Source organism: Aulostomus chinensis, chromosome 13 (assembly GCF_037954235.1).
Source record: "Aulostomus chinensis isolate RoL2024-O1b breed Wild chromosome 13, RoL_Achi_v1.0, whole genome shotgun sequence".
In the NCBI taxonomy this organism is placed as follows: Eukaryota; Metazoa; Chordata; class Actinopteri; order Syngnathiformes; family Aulostomidae; genus Aulostomus; species Aulostomus chinensis.
The window spans coordinates 10,726,018-10,744,349 of record NC_141332.1 but is presented as its reverse complement, the minus strand read 5'-3'; the positions used below and the strand labels follow the sequence as shown (position 1 = coordinate 10,744,349).

The 18,332-nt window shown below is 43.4% G+C and overlaps 1 protein-coding gene across 3 annotated transcripts; it reads left to right on the top strand.

Annotated features, from left to right (window-relative positions):
* The first annotated feature begins 1,380 nt into the window (after window positions 1-1,380).
* On the top strand, window positions 1,381-10,847 carry LOC147250833 (D(1) dopamine receptor-like). Of its 3 annotated transcripts, XM_086223134.1 has the most exons (5): window positions 1,381-1,819; window positions 2,380-7,110; window positions 7,393-7,458; window positions 7,546-7,671; window positions 8,483-10,847. In XM_086223134.1, the coding sequence occupies exon 2, from the start codon at window positions 2,669-2,671 to the stop codon at window positions 3,782-3,784; it is 1,116 nt and encodes a 371-aa protein (XP_086079260.1). In that variant the 5' UTR covers window positions 1,381-1,819; window positions 2,380-2,668; the 3' UTR covers window positions 3,785-7,110; window positions 7,393-7,458; window positions 7,546-7,671; window positions 8,483-10,847. The 3 variants fall into 3 exon arrangements, with proteins under 3 accessions (XP_086079260.1, XP_086079261.1, XP_086079259.1); XM_086223135.1 differs by having other exon boundaries at window positions 1,381-1,808; window positions 2,380-7,458; XM_086223133.1 differs by having other exon boundaries at window positions 2,380-7,458.
* Window positions 10,848-18,332: the final 7,485 nt, after the last annotated feature.

Sequence of the window (18,332 nt, the reverse complement as noted above, 5' to 3'; positions counted from 1 at the left end):
TTTTTGGATGATTTAGATAAAGGATTAAACTGTTCATTCTTTATTATTTCTCTTAATCTATTATATATACAATGTGTATGTTTGTGATGGAAAAATGGTTGCACACTTTTTGAAACCAATGACCCGCTGTAAAATCTCAAATAAATGCCATATGTGATGAACTGTGTCCTGCTCATTTGCTTTATACTTTACAGATGGTCAGGACAGGCAGTAATAAGGCTCTTCTGATGGCTCTCATGCTAACAGATTAAGGTCTATTTTTTTTCTCCATATTTGGACACAAACCTGTCATAGTATACTGACTTTTTATCCAGTTAAACAACCCAAAAAATTATACACTCCTGCTTCTCCACTTCAACTCTGCACGAAATCATTATTGTCCAGATTCTAATAATCATCAGACATAATTGAGGAGCTGTCCTCTGAACCCCCGACCATCATTGGCTCCATTTTGTTAAAGACACTTGTTATCCATCCATCGTCATCTTCCACTTATTCCTACACATTAAGGGTCGCGGGGGGGCTGGAGTCTATCCCAGCATCAACGGGCGAGAGGCGTGGTTCACCCTGGACAGGTCACCAGTCCATCGCAGGGCCAACACATAGAGACAGACAACCATTCACACTCACAGTCACACCTACGGTCAATTTAGAGTATCAATCAGCCTCGTCCTCTCTTGATGTCTTTGGACTGTGGGAGGAAGCTGGAGTACCAGAGAGAACCCACACAGGAACAGGGAGAACATGGAGACTCCACACAGAAAGATCCTGTGCTGGAGCCGGGACTGGAAGCCGGAACCTTCTTGCTGTGAGGCCACAGTGCTGACCACTGCACCACCATGCAGCCGACACTTGTTATATATAACATTATTATTATTATGATTATTATGATTATTATGATTATTAATAACAATCATAATCATAATCATAATCATAATCATAATCATAATCATAATCATAATCATAATCATAATCATAAGAGTGAATATTGTGGAGAAACAAGGAAAAGACACAGCTGGACTAACATGGCCATGACAGAAAACAAACACACATTTAGATCAATGAGTCATATAGGAGGCTGATATCAACTAACGTCTCAGGACATTATATTATTATTTATATATATAAAAAAAATAATAATTTCATGACCTTAAATTGTGGAATGTCTCTCCAGTTTAATGTTCCATAAGTGCAATTGTCCTGTCTGTCCATTAGGTGGCCTCAGCTGCCCTCCTGATGTCCTGGTTCGGCTTTGAAACCTTGGATGTTAAATTAATTAAGCAATGCAGATTGAGCTCCAGTGATGAGGACTTATTTGTAGGCTGGCGTTTACAGCGTTTTAAACCTCTAATCAAATCTCCTCCAATCAAAGTATGTCTGGTGTTATGGCAGACTGTGCAATAGAAAGCACAGCGGCATTGGATCGTAAAGGACACCGTCACGTGCTTTTATTCATTCACTTTCTCCTGAATGGGACAACGTCAGAGCGCCGATGTGAAATGGAGCCGCCGGAGCGCACAGAACCCGCAGACGCGCACTGAAGCAGCAGGAGGACGCAGGCACAGCGGCGATTGGGATGATGATGATGATGATGATGACGATGTCGATGATGATGATGATGATGATGATGATGATAATGATGATGATGATGTGTAATATTTACATATAAATAACATTCACTTGTGGAGCCACCGAGGATATAAATGTACTTCACCTGACAAGGAGATCGGATTTGGACGGACTTTGGCGCTGGGAAGTTTTTATGGAATCTATTTATTTCAAACATAATATGAAGCAACAGCGTCTCTGTGAGTAAGAGGTGATTAACATAATTAATATTGCTATGCAAACAGATGATTCTGGGTAAGAACGTGGGAAGGTCTAAGTAATGTGGGAAAATTTCGTGGGAAAATTCAAGTTGCGGGGGAGGGAGGGGGGGTCATGGCTCGGAGGTAGAGTGGCCGTCTAGCAAGCGATCGCTGGTTCGATCCTCACTTCCCCCGGTGACCATGTCCAACTATCCTTGAGCAAGATACTGAGCCCCTTATTGCTCCTGATGACCCTGTCACGGACTGGGGAGCCGTCCAGGGTGAACCCCGCCTCTAGACCAATGTCAGCTGGGATAGGCTCCAGCCCACCCCCCCTTCACGGAAAAGCGGTATAGAAAATGGTTGAATGGATGGAATACTAGTTGGACTGCTTAGATTGAAATGAGATCACAACAACACAAGACTGGTGACAGGATAGTTAATAGCTTACATAAGCAAAATTCCAGATAAAAAATAGACTCCATGCTTAAAGAAAATATTGCAGTTATATGCCAAAAAAAGCATCTTAATGCAGATGAAATGTCATATAATTGATTTCTTGAATCCACAGGGCTCTTGATGACATCGATGAGCAAAGAGGGGATCCCTGACATTCGCCTACAAGACAGAAAGTTGTCGTCACACTAAGGAATTAGAGGACCACTTCAGTGATGCCCTCTTCAGTTTACAGAGTCGGGGGCCTAAAGTCCAGCCCAGAGAGGCTCTGCCACAAAAAAACGCATCCCCAAACGTCATTTATCAGAAGACTCAAGGTTTGTATTGCATGGCTGGAGCACAGTCACCTCCTAGATTCCAGGATATAATGTAGCACTACCCTCCACCTCCCTCCATGTTCAGGGATGGATCTCATGAACTTCACAACTGTCATCGACAACGGGTTTCTGGATGAGGCCTCATCAAGCCGCGTCCTAACTGGTTGCTTCCTCTCGCTGCTCATCCTCACGACCTTGCTTGGTAACATGCTTGTCTGTGCAGCTGTCACCAAGTTCCGCCACCTGCGTTCTAAAGTCACCAACTTTTTTGTGATCTCGCTGGCAGTGTCAGACCTCCTGGTGGCCATTTTGGTAATGCCTTGGAAGGCAGTGACAGAAATTGCTGGGTTCTGGCCGTTCGGATCCTTCTGTGACACCTGGGTGGCCTTTGACATTATGTGCTCCACAGCTTCTATTTTGAACCTTTGTGTGATAAGCGTTGACCGTTACTGGGCCATCTCCAGCCCCTTTCGCTACGAGAGGAAAATGACACCCAAAGTGGCATATGTAATGATCAGCGTGGCATGGACGCTGTCTGTCCTCATTTCCTTCATCCCAGTACAACTCAACTGGCACAAGGCCCAAACTAAATCCCTTGCCGCCCTCACTGGGTCATCTCTCAGCTCTAGGAGATCAAACGTCACAGATGACTCGGTGAACTGTGACTCCAGCCTCAACAGGACCTACGCCATCTCCACCTCCCTCATAAGCTTTTACATACCTGTGGCCATCATGGTGGCCACCTACACGCAAATCTACCGCATTGCCCACAGACAAATCAGGAGGATCTCTGCCCTGGAGCGAGCAGCTGAGAATGCCAAGAACAGGCATGACAGCATGGGGGGAGGCTCCAGCATCGCAGAGTCTGAGAGTTCTTTCAAAATGACGTTCAAGAGGGAGACCAAGGTGCTGAAGACGCTGTCCGTGATCATGGGGGTGTTTGTGTGCTGCTGGCTACCCTTCTTCATCCTCAACTGCATGGTGCCCTTCTGTGAGCAGCCAAGCGGAGGAGAGGCTTTCCCCTGCATCAGCCCCACCACCTTTGACGTGTTTGTGTGGTTTGGCTGGGCTAATTCCTCCCTCAACCCCATCATCTATGCCTTCAATGCAGATTTCCGCAAGGCCTTCTCCATCCTGCTGGGCTGCCACAGACTATATCCAGGAGGCCACAACATAGAGATAGTCAGTCTAAACAAAAAGTGACTCACGACTCGCTCACAGTACTGACTCATCCTTAATGCTAAGGGTCCAAGCATTCCTGCTGCGGCCGGTCTGATCAAGGATGCTGCTCTCTGAGTTAGTGTGACTGAACGACACGGCGACCTTAAGTGTACCCATGTTTGCATTCGGCCAGTGGCCCGGTTGTGGACCGACTGTCAGCACGTCACCACGGTGGCTTCACTGTCTTTAGATGGAAGATGCTGCTAGATGAGGAGAGGGGATTTGAGGATTGAGATTAAAAGACTCTCCGCTGTTGTACAGGGAGCTGGGAAAGCAACGGTGCTGACAGGCCCATGGGCTAGATAATCCCATGACTGGGCAGCACACACCCTAATGCCGTCAGACACTGCTCTCTTCAATACCATCACACACACACACACACACACACACACACACACACACACACACACACACACACACACACACACTTACACAAGCACTGTCAAAACATGCACATCCAAGTACAATATAACTGCATGCAGTGCACACTACATAAGAGAAATGTTTTTTGAAACCATGCTTGTATGCTGAAATGATGTGTGTGTGTGTTGGGGGGGGGGCGGTCAAAGTGAATTATGTTTCAACATTGAGGAGCATGAAGGTAAAACAGAGCCACAAGTGACTTAAACAATGGGATTTGCTTGATTTTAGATGGCACTAAAACGTGTGACCTAATTCATTTTCTTCCCTAGAGGTGAAGGTTGTCGCGTCAAACTGCAGGTTGCATCTTATTGCTGTTATCAGTTAAAAACAAAACAAAAAACAACAAATTCACATACCGCCCAAATGTCAGATCATGACAGCTCATTCATTATCTCTACTGCACTGCAGGAAATGCTTTTATGGATGAATGTCTCATATTACGTAGTTTGTCCCGCGGGTTTTATAAACAACAGCTGACGACCTCTTTTTAGGGAAAAAGGTAAAGACCGACAGAAAAATGGACTCGTGGTGTCTTTTGACCACTGTGACCTAACGCTTCAAGAAATCAGTTTTAAATTCCTCAAAGCAAAATAATCACGTTCCAGTTCTGGTATATTGGAACATAGTGTGAAAATTAGGTTAAAAAAAAAACAAAAACAAAAACAAAAACCCTGAAAAACAGAAAAAAAAGAAAAAAAAGATAGCGAAGCCAGTGTGAGCTTCAAAATGTCTAACAGCAGTGTTCAGGATGAGGACAGAAGTGCTGCTGGGGTCTTTTATACTGACCATCACATCGAGGTGGGATGCTGTACTTGTTCAGTCTTCTGAAGGGCTGATTGCTGATTGAGTTTAAAATAGTCTTGTGGCAAACTGTAGGCTTTGTGAAACACTAAAATGCTTTTATTTCACATGGAGGTAGGTAGGTATCTAAAATAACAAAATTTAGTTTCATTAATGATCTGAGTAGGAAGACAGGGGCCAAGAACAAGGAAGTGGTACGTCAACAGAAGGGGCTTTTGCTTGAGGTCATTTGAACTCATGCAACGAACTTCATGGATTAAAAACTGCAATCCTGTTACTCGTATCCATAATATTCACACCTCATCATTAATCAGGTGTGATAATTCTGTATGAAATGATGATACTAAAAGGCAGCAAAAGAACAAATCTCTGCAAATGGCGATATGACGTCATCAGATCTGGATCCCGATCAAATTCAAATCGATTATTCCTCCGCTCAGATTCTACCTTCCTTCCAAAAGTCATTGTATTCTTATGCAATGGTATTTGAAACATGTTTGAAAATGTCAATATTATGTTTGTTTTTTTTAATGAATGAGGGGGAGTTCACCATTGCAATATAACAGTGTTTGTGTACAAAAAACAGTTCATAATCATGCTTACAAGTGTGGTCTGACTTCCTGTCGTGTGACATACTCGCAGATGTCAGACTCCGAGAAGCCTCTGTATCAGATAAAAAAATGCTCCTATTATCTTTCCGCAATGTGTTATTTTTACTCTTCAACTAAACAAATGATAGTAATTTAAATAATGCTATTGACAACAATGGCTCTGCAGTAAATCCTCCCTCCTTGATGATTTTATTGTTTTGTTAATAGTGAATGTGTCTGGGAGATGTTGATGTATTTTATGGTCATCTTGGAGGCCGCGGTTGTTGCTGCTGTTCCAATGTCCTGGGTTATTCTGAGAGGTGTTCCAATTATTTTGTCAACCCTGATTCATATAAATGGGATAATAATCATCATGACAGGAGGGGAAGATGTTGCACAGGGCTGCTGTAATATGCTTGGTCATTTAATCTAGATGTCTCTAATAAATTGGCAAATGTTGTGTAAATGAGAATAATATTGATCGTCCAATTATGCCAAGGAAGCTAATAAGTTGAGCTTAGTGAGTATGAGCATTATAGTTTTGAAGATTTGTGGAGAAGATGCTGCACTGTTCTAACAGTTCTTCTGACTCGGTGTGCTGTAGTTTCTATTTACGCGCTAACTTGCTTCAGCTGTCAGCTCAGAACACATTAAAAGCTGCAGGTGTTATAGAAGTTCGACTTTTCATAGCGTTCATAATTCTCCAAACCATCAGACAAAACAGATGGCCAGTGTCTGCTTCAGCCATGTGGAAATACCTCACTGCACTGCTTAATCCAAGTGTATTTGTTCATTTTGTATAAACTGCAGTGACTATGCGTATGTGCATGTGTGTGAGTGTGTGTGTGTGTGTGTGTGTGTATTTATTTGAACAGCTTTGACCTCCAAACATCAAACTTCCTCAAGCACTTTTCACACCAGTGTCCAAAGGGCAAAATCTAACAGGACCAGATGTGTCTCACATCCGAAATTTCACTCTCATACTCGTTCATGTGTCACTTCAGTCTGGTGATGTAGTGCTAGCATTAGTGAAATGAAAGGCCCAATCTGGAGGAGTGAATAGAATAGTAAATAACAGAGCCGAACACCCACTGCGGGACCCATTTATGTCGAATATTGTTTTTTCATCTTCAAATGATTGAACGTTTGAAAAAAATAATTGAGGATATACCCGTCCAAAAAAAAAAAAAGTATACTAATATATTCTGATGCTTTAGTGAAGGGTGAAGGGGAATCGTGGTAAATTGTAAAGGGAGAAGGACATGTGACAGAGTTTATTATAGAAACCTTGAAAATGCACCTGATATTTATTAAAGGAACACAATGACTGCTTTTGAAATATGGTTATTGTCAATCCTCAACAGAGCCAGACAAGCAGACAGATACGCTTCTCTCCTCTCTGTGTGCTTTAGAGAGCTGAGACCACATAATAAGGGGCAACTATGAGGAGCTTAAGAGGGCTGATCTTAAAATGAAGAGGAAACACCAAAAAATGTAAATATCATGGTGTTTACTCTCTCACTCGCTCTCTTTCTCTCTCTCTCTCTCTCACACACACACACACACACACACACACACAAAGTTGTCCTTTAAAGCCTGCTTTCTCTGGGCCCAGGACTGTCCTTGCCTCTGAAAGCTCCTCAGGCGTGCCACAGGAAGGGAACAGCAATTAATTTGACTGACATCATTCAAAGTGATGGCTGAGGTGGCGATAAGATGGTGTGTGTGTGTGTGTGTGTGTGTGTGCGTGTGTGTGTGTGTTTGTGTATGAAATAGATGCAGCGGCTCCGCTATCACCTGCTTCAGAGCTCAACCAAGAGTCCTTGACATATCAATCGCAAGGTGTGAGCGAAGAATTTTTTCCATTCACCATCTTTCTTTTTTCTCAGAGGATATTGTGAGATTCTCAAAGCGATACTGTCTTTTTAGATTTGCACAGTGGGGACGTGATGTTTGACGTGGCAAGTTCAGATGATGCTAATGACTGGCCCTGGGGCAATGATTTACTGAGACAGGGAGGGAGGAAGAAAGGGCCAAGGAGAGAGAAAATCTTATGTAAGTATCAAGCAATGGTAACTTAAAAAGGCGACTGGAAAGAGGCTCTGCAGTGTAAATATCACCAAAGTCAGACGGCTGTCACATTTATCGTTGTGTCGTCACACGCTGTTTGCCTATTGACAAGCACAGTCGGCCACATGAAGGGGGATTTCTATTTGCAGTAAATGATTTCCTGTTCACATCTGTCTTCAGGTGGGATGGGGAATTAAAATGCAATTAAACAGTTTGCCATACTCTCTATTAAATATGTATTATTCACACACTATCATAATTGCGCTTGAGCCTAATGCATTTTTAATACGCTCGGCACAAAGATAACTATAATTGAGAGTGAGCCATGTTGGCGACTGCAACCGAAGTGCGTCAGCATGATTACAGACTGACAGACATGAATGCACTTAGCATGTTGAAAAATGATCCTATTATGATTGTGTCTGGTCTCTTTGGTGAGGTGAAGATACGCAGCAGTGCAACACATTCAGCAGAACTTTATCAGGATTGGAAGAGGACATGTTTTCTGATATTTCAGCAGAGCACTTTATCCCAAATATATATATATATATATATATATATATATATATATATATATATATATATATATATATATATATATATATATATATATATATATATATATATATAAACATCTCGGCCAAAATTCCTCCACACATCTTTTGACCTTTACTGTTTGTCCTTTGCAGCAAGCCACTCCATTTCTCTTCTTAACTAAGTCTTCTTTTCCCTTATCACACTCCCCTCCCCTTGTTCTCTTCCTCCACCCTCACTCTGTTTACTCTTTATGCTGCAGGCCGCTGGCGGTGCCGTGTTGCCATTCGTCACTCTGGCTCCAGTGGAGAGGACAGGCCCTGTGACCCCACCACTGGGAAAGGGAGCAAAGGGAAGGGGAGAGTGAAATTCTTACAGAAAAAGAGCAAAAGCACCAAACAGATGAGGGGCAAATGAGCTGTTGAAATGAATGATAAAAGGTTATCTGCCACCAGCAGCAGCAGCGGTGTCGATGCCAATGAGCTTTGGCAAAGTCTCTGGAACTCTACTCACATCCTCCAATAGGTGTTGCCATGACAGCCATGAAGACTGTTGTCTGACACAAACCACTCGGTGATCCCTCGTGTCCCGAATGTATGCTTCTGCATTCATTATGTTGTTACACTTAATTAATAAGTCCTTTCTTATGACATCAACAGAGTATTCTGGGTTTTTTTTGTGTGTACCTTTTCAAATGTCTGATATAACATCGTTCCTCGTGAAGGGACACAATCTCGGGGTGACCTCTACTGGATATTGATCGAAAATGGAGATGAGTAGACCTTTGCTAAACATCAAGAAACCAAGGCAGATTTGATGGTTATACTTCCTCACCTCTGGCCCTCATAGACTGTCACTGAGGCAGAGCAGAAACCATCAGTGAAGCATGTTAAATGAGAGCTAGACCCAGTCAGTGAGCACACATCAAATTATACAATGAATAGTAAGTGTTTACAAAAAGAGTGATGTCCATTCCAGCAGCTTAACTGGAGAGGTACTGCCTGGCAGAGACGGCCCTGAGTGGAGAGCATGCTATTAATGACGGCCCAATGCTCATGCTGGTAGGATGCCCCATGGCCGAATTGTGATGCTAATGCTAATCAGCTAGTTTGTCGGGGAGAGCAGATATGTCTTATGTCTTTAATAGCACAACATCAGCAGCAGGAAGTGACAGAGATGGAGCGACAGAGTGATTACTGACAAACCTCTCGGATAGGTGTCCCTTTCACCTGGGCAGGAGGAAACTGATGGGCTCACTGTCCGAGTGTGTAATTCTAAAATGCTAACAGTGATGGTGATCATATTTGATAAGACATATTAACGCAGCCCACTTCTTTATTTTACACTTGTTTAATTATCCCAGTTAGAGAAAAAAAAGCCAACAGGCAGTGGTTACACGGCATCAGGGGCACGGTTGAGGTAATGGCTGACCTGATTTGCAGCAGGAGACTGATGTTCAAATTATTTAGTGCCATCTATATTTGATATCAATATTTTACAGTTGAAGTGTATTGTCATCAAGGCTGCAGAGCTGCATTGTATTTGTGGCATCTATTGCATGACTTTACTGAGGCTGTCATTGAGAGTTCGTTTTGTTTTGTTTTTTCAGTTTTTCCTCACTAAAATCAAGGATCTAAGGACAGAGGGTGTCGTGTGTCGAACAGATTATAAAAGCCAGCCAGAAGCTAATTGTATTTTTTGTTTTTTAAATTTTTGGCTGTAGACATAAAATTTGATTTGACTTTCTGTGGTATTGGCACATCATTTTAACAGATGTTTTGCTACCACAACAAAATGCAGCATTCAGAAGATTTTTGTGTTTGTTTCACATTTTTGTATGACATTGGTTTGGATTTTGATTCTGTCATACTTTCAACCAGTCGTTTTTTTTCTTGTGTTTATATGAGTCAGAGGTAGCTACTTCCACAATAATACCAACCTCAAAATCCAATCCAAAAAGTTATTTTCATTTTGCTCCACTTCAGTTTATGACAATTACCAAAAAACATCCAATATGGCAAACATTTATGGTCCAACTGGTCTTTTTGTAGAGCCCAATCGGCTGGATGTGTGTGTTTGTTTCAGTCATAAACTATACTCCCCGTCCTCCACGGATGAACAGAACCTCTGCTGTAAACACTCACTCACACCTGATTAAAACACCAGACCTTCTAAATTTTGTCAAATCATTTTATTCGGAGGTTGTGTTAAATTGAGTCCTAAATGTTGCAATGTTATGAGTAATTTGTAAAACTTTTATTTAATGACGTTCCTGATAATGTGCTAGGCAGAGGGGACTAAGACTTTGGTTTTGGTGCAGGTTAGCAAACAATACGGTGAACAGTAATATCTGCAGATTAAATCGGCCAACAGCTAACAATACTATTCTACATAAGATTTTGGATTTGGTATATTTGCACAATATGCATGTGACAAAGGGTCCTTTTTACACTACTTTTACATTCTGAATTCACTTAATATTCTAAAGATAGTGGCTGCTGAGGACCTTTGTAAAACTTGAATGTACAACTCTGGGGACACCAAGCTTATGTCAAGTTGGGTGATATCATTTTCTTGATATAACGTGTATGATAAACATGGATTTGAAAAACTTCATCAAAGAGAGAGACGGTCGAAGGGAACCCATCTAAAAACTTCCCTTGTAGAAAATGTGGAATCAGGCATTAACTACACATACAGAATAAAAGCCACTCTAAGTCAGCACTTGTCTTTGTTGCCAGTCTCGTGTGAATTCCTGAGCCCTTTAGGACTGTAACATCTTTATACATAACTGTAAATGCTCCCACTATGCTAAGAATATACAAATCCACATTGACTTGGCAAAGGAAATGTCAGAAGGTCAGTACATTCAAGACCAGGTCAAACATCAAGCCGCATTTATTCCAAATTATGGTTATTCATAAAATGCTATTTGCTATTGCTATTTGACAAATGATTTCAACTTCCTGTTTTTGTGTGGTTCTTACATTATAGAATACACGCTGACAGGAAATGGTGCTGCAAACCTAAATGAGAACCTCAGTCACCGACTCCCAGGAGACAGCCAGAGACCGACATATTTTTTTGGTTTCTGCTCAGTGCATTTGAAAAGGGGATTAACAGAGCAAGAGGATAAAGCAGAAGACCACTCCAGTAATGGCACAGTGACAAGCTCAACAAACCTCCCCAACAGAGAGAGACGGACACAGGAAGAGCAGGAAGGGGGAGGATGGGTGGAGTGGGGGGATGGTGGTAAGACTTTGCTTAGAGTGGAAGAAATTACAAACTGATTGGGTCAAATAAGTACATTTAAAGGAGCTGAACAACCCTGAAGCTCAGAAAGACACAAGCACTTGCTGTAACTGGCTTTGGCGAGTAACCAAAAAAGCATCAAAACTGAAATTTATGTCGATTCGACAAATACTTTCCAAAATGTGTGCATTTGAAATAATGTTGTCCGAAATAAGCAGTAAAAAACATTTTCACTTCAAGTGAAGTGTGCATTAAGCTGAACCATTTGAAATTCAACAAATAACCACAAATAATTCATTAGTTTTACACTTTTACAGAAACCTACAGACCACATCAGAGGACTACATGTATAATACTTAGAATACCTCATGAACTGCAACCAGGGTAAATTTTGAAATAATTATTAAGTCCTATTGTGTAGCAGTGCCACAACTGTAAGAACTTCCGTACATTGTCAGTGACATTCGCTTGAGATTTACAATCAGCCAAACATCACATCTTAAGGTTCCTTGTGTGATATTGTGATTTGTCACCGAATTATTAAAGTAAAGAATGAGGGATGTATGATGAACAAAGTGTTATCTTCCCCTCCACAGGGAAAAATACAATTTGGAATTGTCCAACTGATGTTTCAGTTCATAAAGGCAGCATGGCTCAGAGGTAGAGTGGCCGTCCAGCAACCGAAGGGTCATCCTTGAGCAAGACAGTGAACCCCTAATTGCTCATGATGACCCGTCTAAGATAGGTTCAGCCCCCCCCCCCCGTGCCTTAACAAACAAGCAGTATAGAAAATGTTCATGCAGATTAATGCAGGCAGAAATAATATTGGATAACTGAATCATTCTCTAACCGTACAGAGGAAACGATATGCAGGATGAAAGAGGAGGGTACAGGTATAACAGGAGAGGGATGCAGCTTCCCCAGATGGGCCAGGAATAGAAACACCTCAAACATTCATTATTGCGGGAGGATGGGACTATGGCAGCATGCAGCAACACTATTCTTTTTTTTTTTAATTCCATAGGAGAGAAACCAACAGCAGACACAAAACTGGACTTTTCACACAGAAGCAAAAACCTTTCACCCTCTGGAAAGCTCAAATGGCACCACACGACCGATACGCACCATGCATACACGGACAAGTACACACACTCACACTCACACACACACACATACACAAACACACACACACACACAGCTTGGAGTGTATTGACCCTCGGATATGTCAATTGGTCATAGCCAGTGAACCAAAACAAACATTTTACCATTTATTTTTCTGTAGTTTAGCAGTTTATTTTAACATTAAAATCTCATCTAAGAAAGTTTGTTTTCCTTCTCACCTGCAGTGACATCATAGACAGGAAGACAGCTGATACACATTCAGTGGCCTCAACATGGAAGGATTCATTTGTGCTAAATTGCTGAATTACAACCAACAGACAAGGAGAACAGCCCACTGTTTCTGCAGCCATACACTGTAAGATATTGTTGGGTTTGCTGTGCATGTAACAACTTAATATGCTAATACTCCTAATACTCCAACTAATACTCCTGAGAAACTATACTATTGCTTCACACAGAGGTCAGTGGTTGAGGTCAGCTAAAGAACTGCCTCCCTGTGGCTGCTCCAGTGTGTTGCTCAATGACACCAGCAGATGGATGCGGGGTGACTTGAACTTGAAGGTCTCCCTACTCATGTACGGCTCTGCTACAACATTAAGGCCTGAGACATTTTCATTTCATCGACATAGTTGTCCATATGCACTCATCATCTTTGTCACAGTCCCTTTTTGGCGGTTGATTTTTAGTTCTGGAAATTCAGTTTTGGTCTTTTGAGCTTGATGCTCTCAGTTTGGACAGGCGACCTGTCCAGGGTGAACCCCGCTTCTCGCCCGTTGAAGCTGGGATAGGCTCCAGCCCCCTCGCGACCCTTAATAGGAAAAAGCGGAAGACAAGGGATGGATGTTTGGCTTTCAGTTTGGACTTGGACTTTGGTGTCAATCTTTAGTCTTGAAAGCTTGGACCCCCCCCCCCCCCCCACACACACACACACACACACACACACAAAAACCCATCCCTCAATTCAACTGATATAAGTCTTTGCATTTACAATCGTCTTTCTCCAATCCTAACTCATACAGGCTCCCTCAGGGGTCAACCCTTGAACCTATCCTCTTCTCTTTATACTATACATGTTACCTCTGAGCCAGTGGCACCTCCTATCATTGCTATTCCATTGATATACAGCATAATCTCTCTGCTTTGTGCCACCACCACCTTTCATGACTGTTAAACTTCTATTAAGAAGCCCAAGTTTGAAAATCCCATTCATCTCAACTTTGACAAAACAGAGGTCATCATGATCAAACCTGATAGTCTTACTGAGGGGAATTTGATTGCTGGGTGTAAATGCAAATAATTATAAATTATTATGTATATTTATTTGGGGGGATTTCTAGGGGTTATTTATTGTGTATATGTTTGATAGGAAAGTTTATGTAAATATTCGTATTTACTGTATGTTTAGGTGGGTGTATGAAATGGTATGTGCCGATTAGCGAGAGGTGTTGCAGGGGTATTTAAGTGGGTCATTTGGAGGAGGATCAGGTTTGGTTGGGATGCTGAACATGATGTGTTGAACATAAAATACAGAAATTTCCACATGCTGCACATCGTTTGTCTGGATCTCATTTTGGTCATTTGGTTGCCTTAGCCTCTCGAGCCAGTTGACAAGTAGTGTCAGAAGAAAAGTTTTCTTAACATGTTCAGAAGAAAAAATGACCAGTGGAAAGGGGAGCAACTTGCAGAGCCAGGTGATGGTGAACAAGGCACGGCAGCTGATCAGCAAGGGGCAGCAGCAGCAAGTAAGCTGGAGGAGAAGCTGGAGTTGGAATTGACAAGCCTGGTAAAGTCACTGGTTTGCTCCCAAGGATGTAGAGACCAGCAGACAGACAGAGGTTGTATGTCAAGATCCAAGAAGGAAAAGCATGCAGCACCAGATTCTGCAGATAGGAGTACTGATGAAAGACTTGTGAGATGAAGTTGAGGGCAGCCAAATTAAGAATCATAATGAGGTTGTTGATGCTGATGATGGAGAATGAGGGAGGATGGCCAGCCACGCCACCCTGCAGAATGAGCTACCACTGCCTTTAGTGAGGATGCCACACACCCATCGAGAGCCTAGGCTGACGCCACTCTCGTATGATGACGACATTAAACACTATTTGACAACGTTTGAAAGAATGGCTTCTGTCTGTCGTTGGCCAAAAGAAGAGTGGGCTATTTAGCTGATCCCTCTGCTCACAGGTAAGGCACACAGTGTCTATGTTCTCATGGACATTGCTGACGCAGTAGACAAAGTCAAAGAAGTAATTTTGGCTAAATATGAAAACACAGCTGACAACTATCAAAGAAGGTTTCGTTCCCTTGACATCAACCAGGGAGAAACCCATGTGAGCTGTACGCCTGTTTAAAAGATTTATTTAATAAGTGGGTCAAACCAGAGACCTCCTCGACAAAGGGCAGCTCAGAGCTGTTAATTCTGGAGCAGTTTTTGACGATGGAGGGCCCCAATCTGCAGGTTTGGATCCATGAACATGACTCAACGTCTGCAGAAGAGGCCACTCGACTGGCAGATGTCTTTCTGTCTCCAAGAACTGGGTACAAGAGAACCAGGTTTGGCCGAGACAACTTCTCCAGATGCAGTAGGTCCAATGGGGGCGAAAGGGTGGTCAAGGTCAGGTAAGACCTCATTCTAGTGCCAGAGAGTTTTCTCCTAATAAGCTAAATAGCAGTAGAAGTAGTTTCTGGTCAACTAACAACACACACGCTGTTATCAGCGTCATGAGATAAGCCACACAGTATACATACCCTCCAAGAGACAGAGTAAACCCTCTCTTTTGTGCTCAGTTCCCAGACCCTCCCATCCAGCCCCAGTTCAGGAGGAGGCACTAACTCACACACCAGCACTAGTTAACGGTCAGAGTGAGGAGGCACTTTGAAACGCTGGTTGTTTTCAGTATGCTGTCATGCCCAGTTTAGTGCCCAGAGAGTTGTGGATTGAGGCTGTGTCTAATATCAGCTGTGTTCATGGTGATGAGAAACCGTACCTTACAGCTGACATTCATCTCACCGTCAGTAGTCAGACTTGTCTCTTGACTGTAGAATTAGTGCCCACACTGTCATACCCAGTTGTCCTTGGTCATGATATTCTTACAGTGCTTAACCTGATAGAGCAGGCAAGACATAAAAAGCAGCTCATCAGGGAAGGACATAAAGGGGGCACCGGGGCACTAGGCCAGGGAGCTAAGCAGCCACGTTGGCCAGATTCTCAATCAGTTGTCTCAGCATGTAACACTGTTACAACTAGAGCTCAGAAAGTGAAGAACACCCTGGAGGAGTTACCTTTTTCAGGACCAGCATGAGGAAGCAGCCCAGACCAGGTATAAAGACCACGCCATACCACCCACAGACAAATGGACTGGTGGAAAGGTTTCATCAGACACTTAAAAAAATGCTGCAGAAGTTTGTGTCCCACACAGGCTCAGAATGGGACCAATGGTGCCTGTACCTGCTCTTTGCCTATCGGGAGGTGCCATAGGTGCCAACGGGTTTCTCGCCCTTTTATCTGCTCTATGGCTGTCAAGTGAGGGGGCCTCTTGACCTCTTGAAGGAGCACTGAAAGAACCCAAGGGCTGAGCAGGAGAATGTGGTGGCCTATGTGATGATAATGAGAGACAGATTGGAGGGGATGAAGGCTCTAGCACAGGAACACATGAAGTCTGCACAAGCCGACCAGAAGACCTGGTATGACCAGAAAGCAAGAGATAGATCTCTCCATCCTGGCCAGAAAATGATGCTGTTGCTTCCCACCAGCGACAGTAAGCTGTTGGCCAGGTGTCAGTGGCCTTATGAGATCACTAAACACCTGGGTAAGGTCACCTATGAGATTTACATGCATGATAAAGTGAAGATGCATCAGTGTTTAACTTGTTGACGGGATTTCAGGAGTCTGAACAGTCAGCCCAGCAGCACCTTTTCAGCTGTCCTGTCATTGAAGTGGAAGGATGTGAACAAGCATTCCCCACGTGTCACAGATGTGTCCCATCTTCAATCTGCCCAGCAGGGCAAGATAAAATCATTGCTGGATCAAGAGTTGTTCCAAGAGAATATCAGGGTTCACAGCCCTGGTCCAGCACAAGGTCCACCTTAAGGCATATGCTGTTCCCCACACCAAGTTCTCCAGGATTCGTGAGAGGTTGGTGCCAAAGTTTAAGAAGAAGATTGACCCGATGGTGCAGCTGGGCATCAGTGAAACATCAACCAGTGAATAGAGCAGCCCTATTGTGTTGGTCCCAAAGAAGGATGGGTCACTGAAGTTCTGCATTGACTTCAGATAGCTGAATACCGTGTCCAAGTTCGAGCCATATCCAGTGCCCCACACACACGAGCTTCTGGAGAGAGTGGGGAATGATAAGTTCATTACCACCTTGGATCTGTGCAGCTGGCCCTAGCATCAGAAACAAAGGAGCTGACAGCGTTTTCAACACCCTATGCCAGGTTCCAATTCAAGGTAATGCCATTTGGTCTCCTGGGGGCACCAGCTGCATTCCAAAGGCTGATTGATCAGGTGTTGAGGTGGGTACCACAGTTTGCAGCTGCCTTTTGGGATAATGTAGTCGTTTTCAGCCAGACCTAGAAGAAGCATGTGTGGCTTATCTGTGGAGCATCCTCCACCTAATTAAATCAGCGGGCTTGACCAATAACCCTGGCAAATGTGCTTTTTCATGCCAACAGGTAGAGTACCTGGGCCATGTCGTCGGGCAGGGGGTTGTTAAGCCTCGAGTAGAAAAGGTGGATGCCATCCATTCCTATCCTGTCCCCACCACTAAGAAGAGAGTGCATGCCTTCCTTGGTTTGGCTGGGTGGAATAGTAATTTCATCCCTAACTTTGCTGACAGGGCAGCCACCTCACCAAGGCCTCTGCCCTAACAGAGTGAAATGGACAGACAACTGTGAAAGAGCGTTTGAAAATCTGAAGGGAGCCATTACAAGTGAGTCTGTTCTCCACTGCCCAGACTTCTCACAGCCATTCACGCTTCAGACAGACACACACTGGGGTTGGCCTCCATGCCAGTGCTTCTTCAGGACATACGTGGGGACAGACATCCTGTCCTGTTTTGAGCTGCAAGCTCCTGCACCAGGAGACCAGGTATTTGACTGTGTAGAAGGAATGTTTTTGCCATGAAGTGGGTTGTGGAATCGCTCTGTTACTACTTGCTGGGCCTTGAGAGAGATCATTGGGCTCTGCAGTGGCTGAATCGGATGAAGGACTCCCACACCTGTCTCACTGTAGCTAGTTTTAAGTTGTTTATTGAGATGATTGCAGGATTGGCTGTTTGCTTTTACAGGCAAGGTTCACCTGTAGCAGAGAGTAAAGAAAGCCAGTGATCAGTGAAGCACTGTTCGGGGTTATTTATTGTGTGTGTGTGTGTACATATATATATATATATATATATATATATATATATATATATATATATATATATGCAGTGGTCAGCACTGTCACCTCACAGCAAGGACTTTCCAGGTTCAAGTCCTGGCTCGGGCACGGGATCTTTCTGTGTGGAGTTTGCATGTTCTCCCTGTGCCTGCGTGCTTCCTCTCACAGTCCAAAGACATGCAATTGAGTACAAGGCTAATTGAACACTCTAAATTGACTGTGGGCATGGCTGTGAGTGAATGGTTGTGTTGGCCCTGCGATGGATTGGCGACCCGTCCAGGGTGAACCCCACCTCTCGCCCGAGGCAGCTGGGATGGGCTCCACCCCCTCTGCAACCGTTAACAGGATAAGCAGTAGA

Coding starts and splice junctions, on each gene's coding strand:
- LOC147250833 (XM_086223135.1), top strand. CDS start 2,669: ATGGATCTCATGAACTTCACAACTGTCATCGACAACGGGTTTCTGGAT.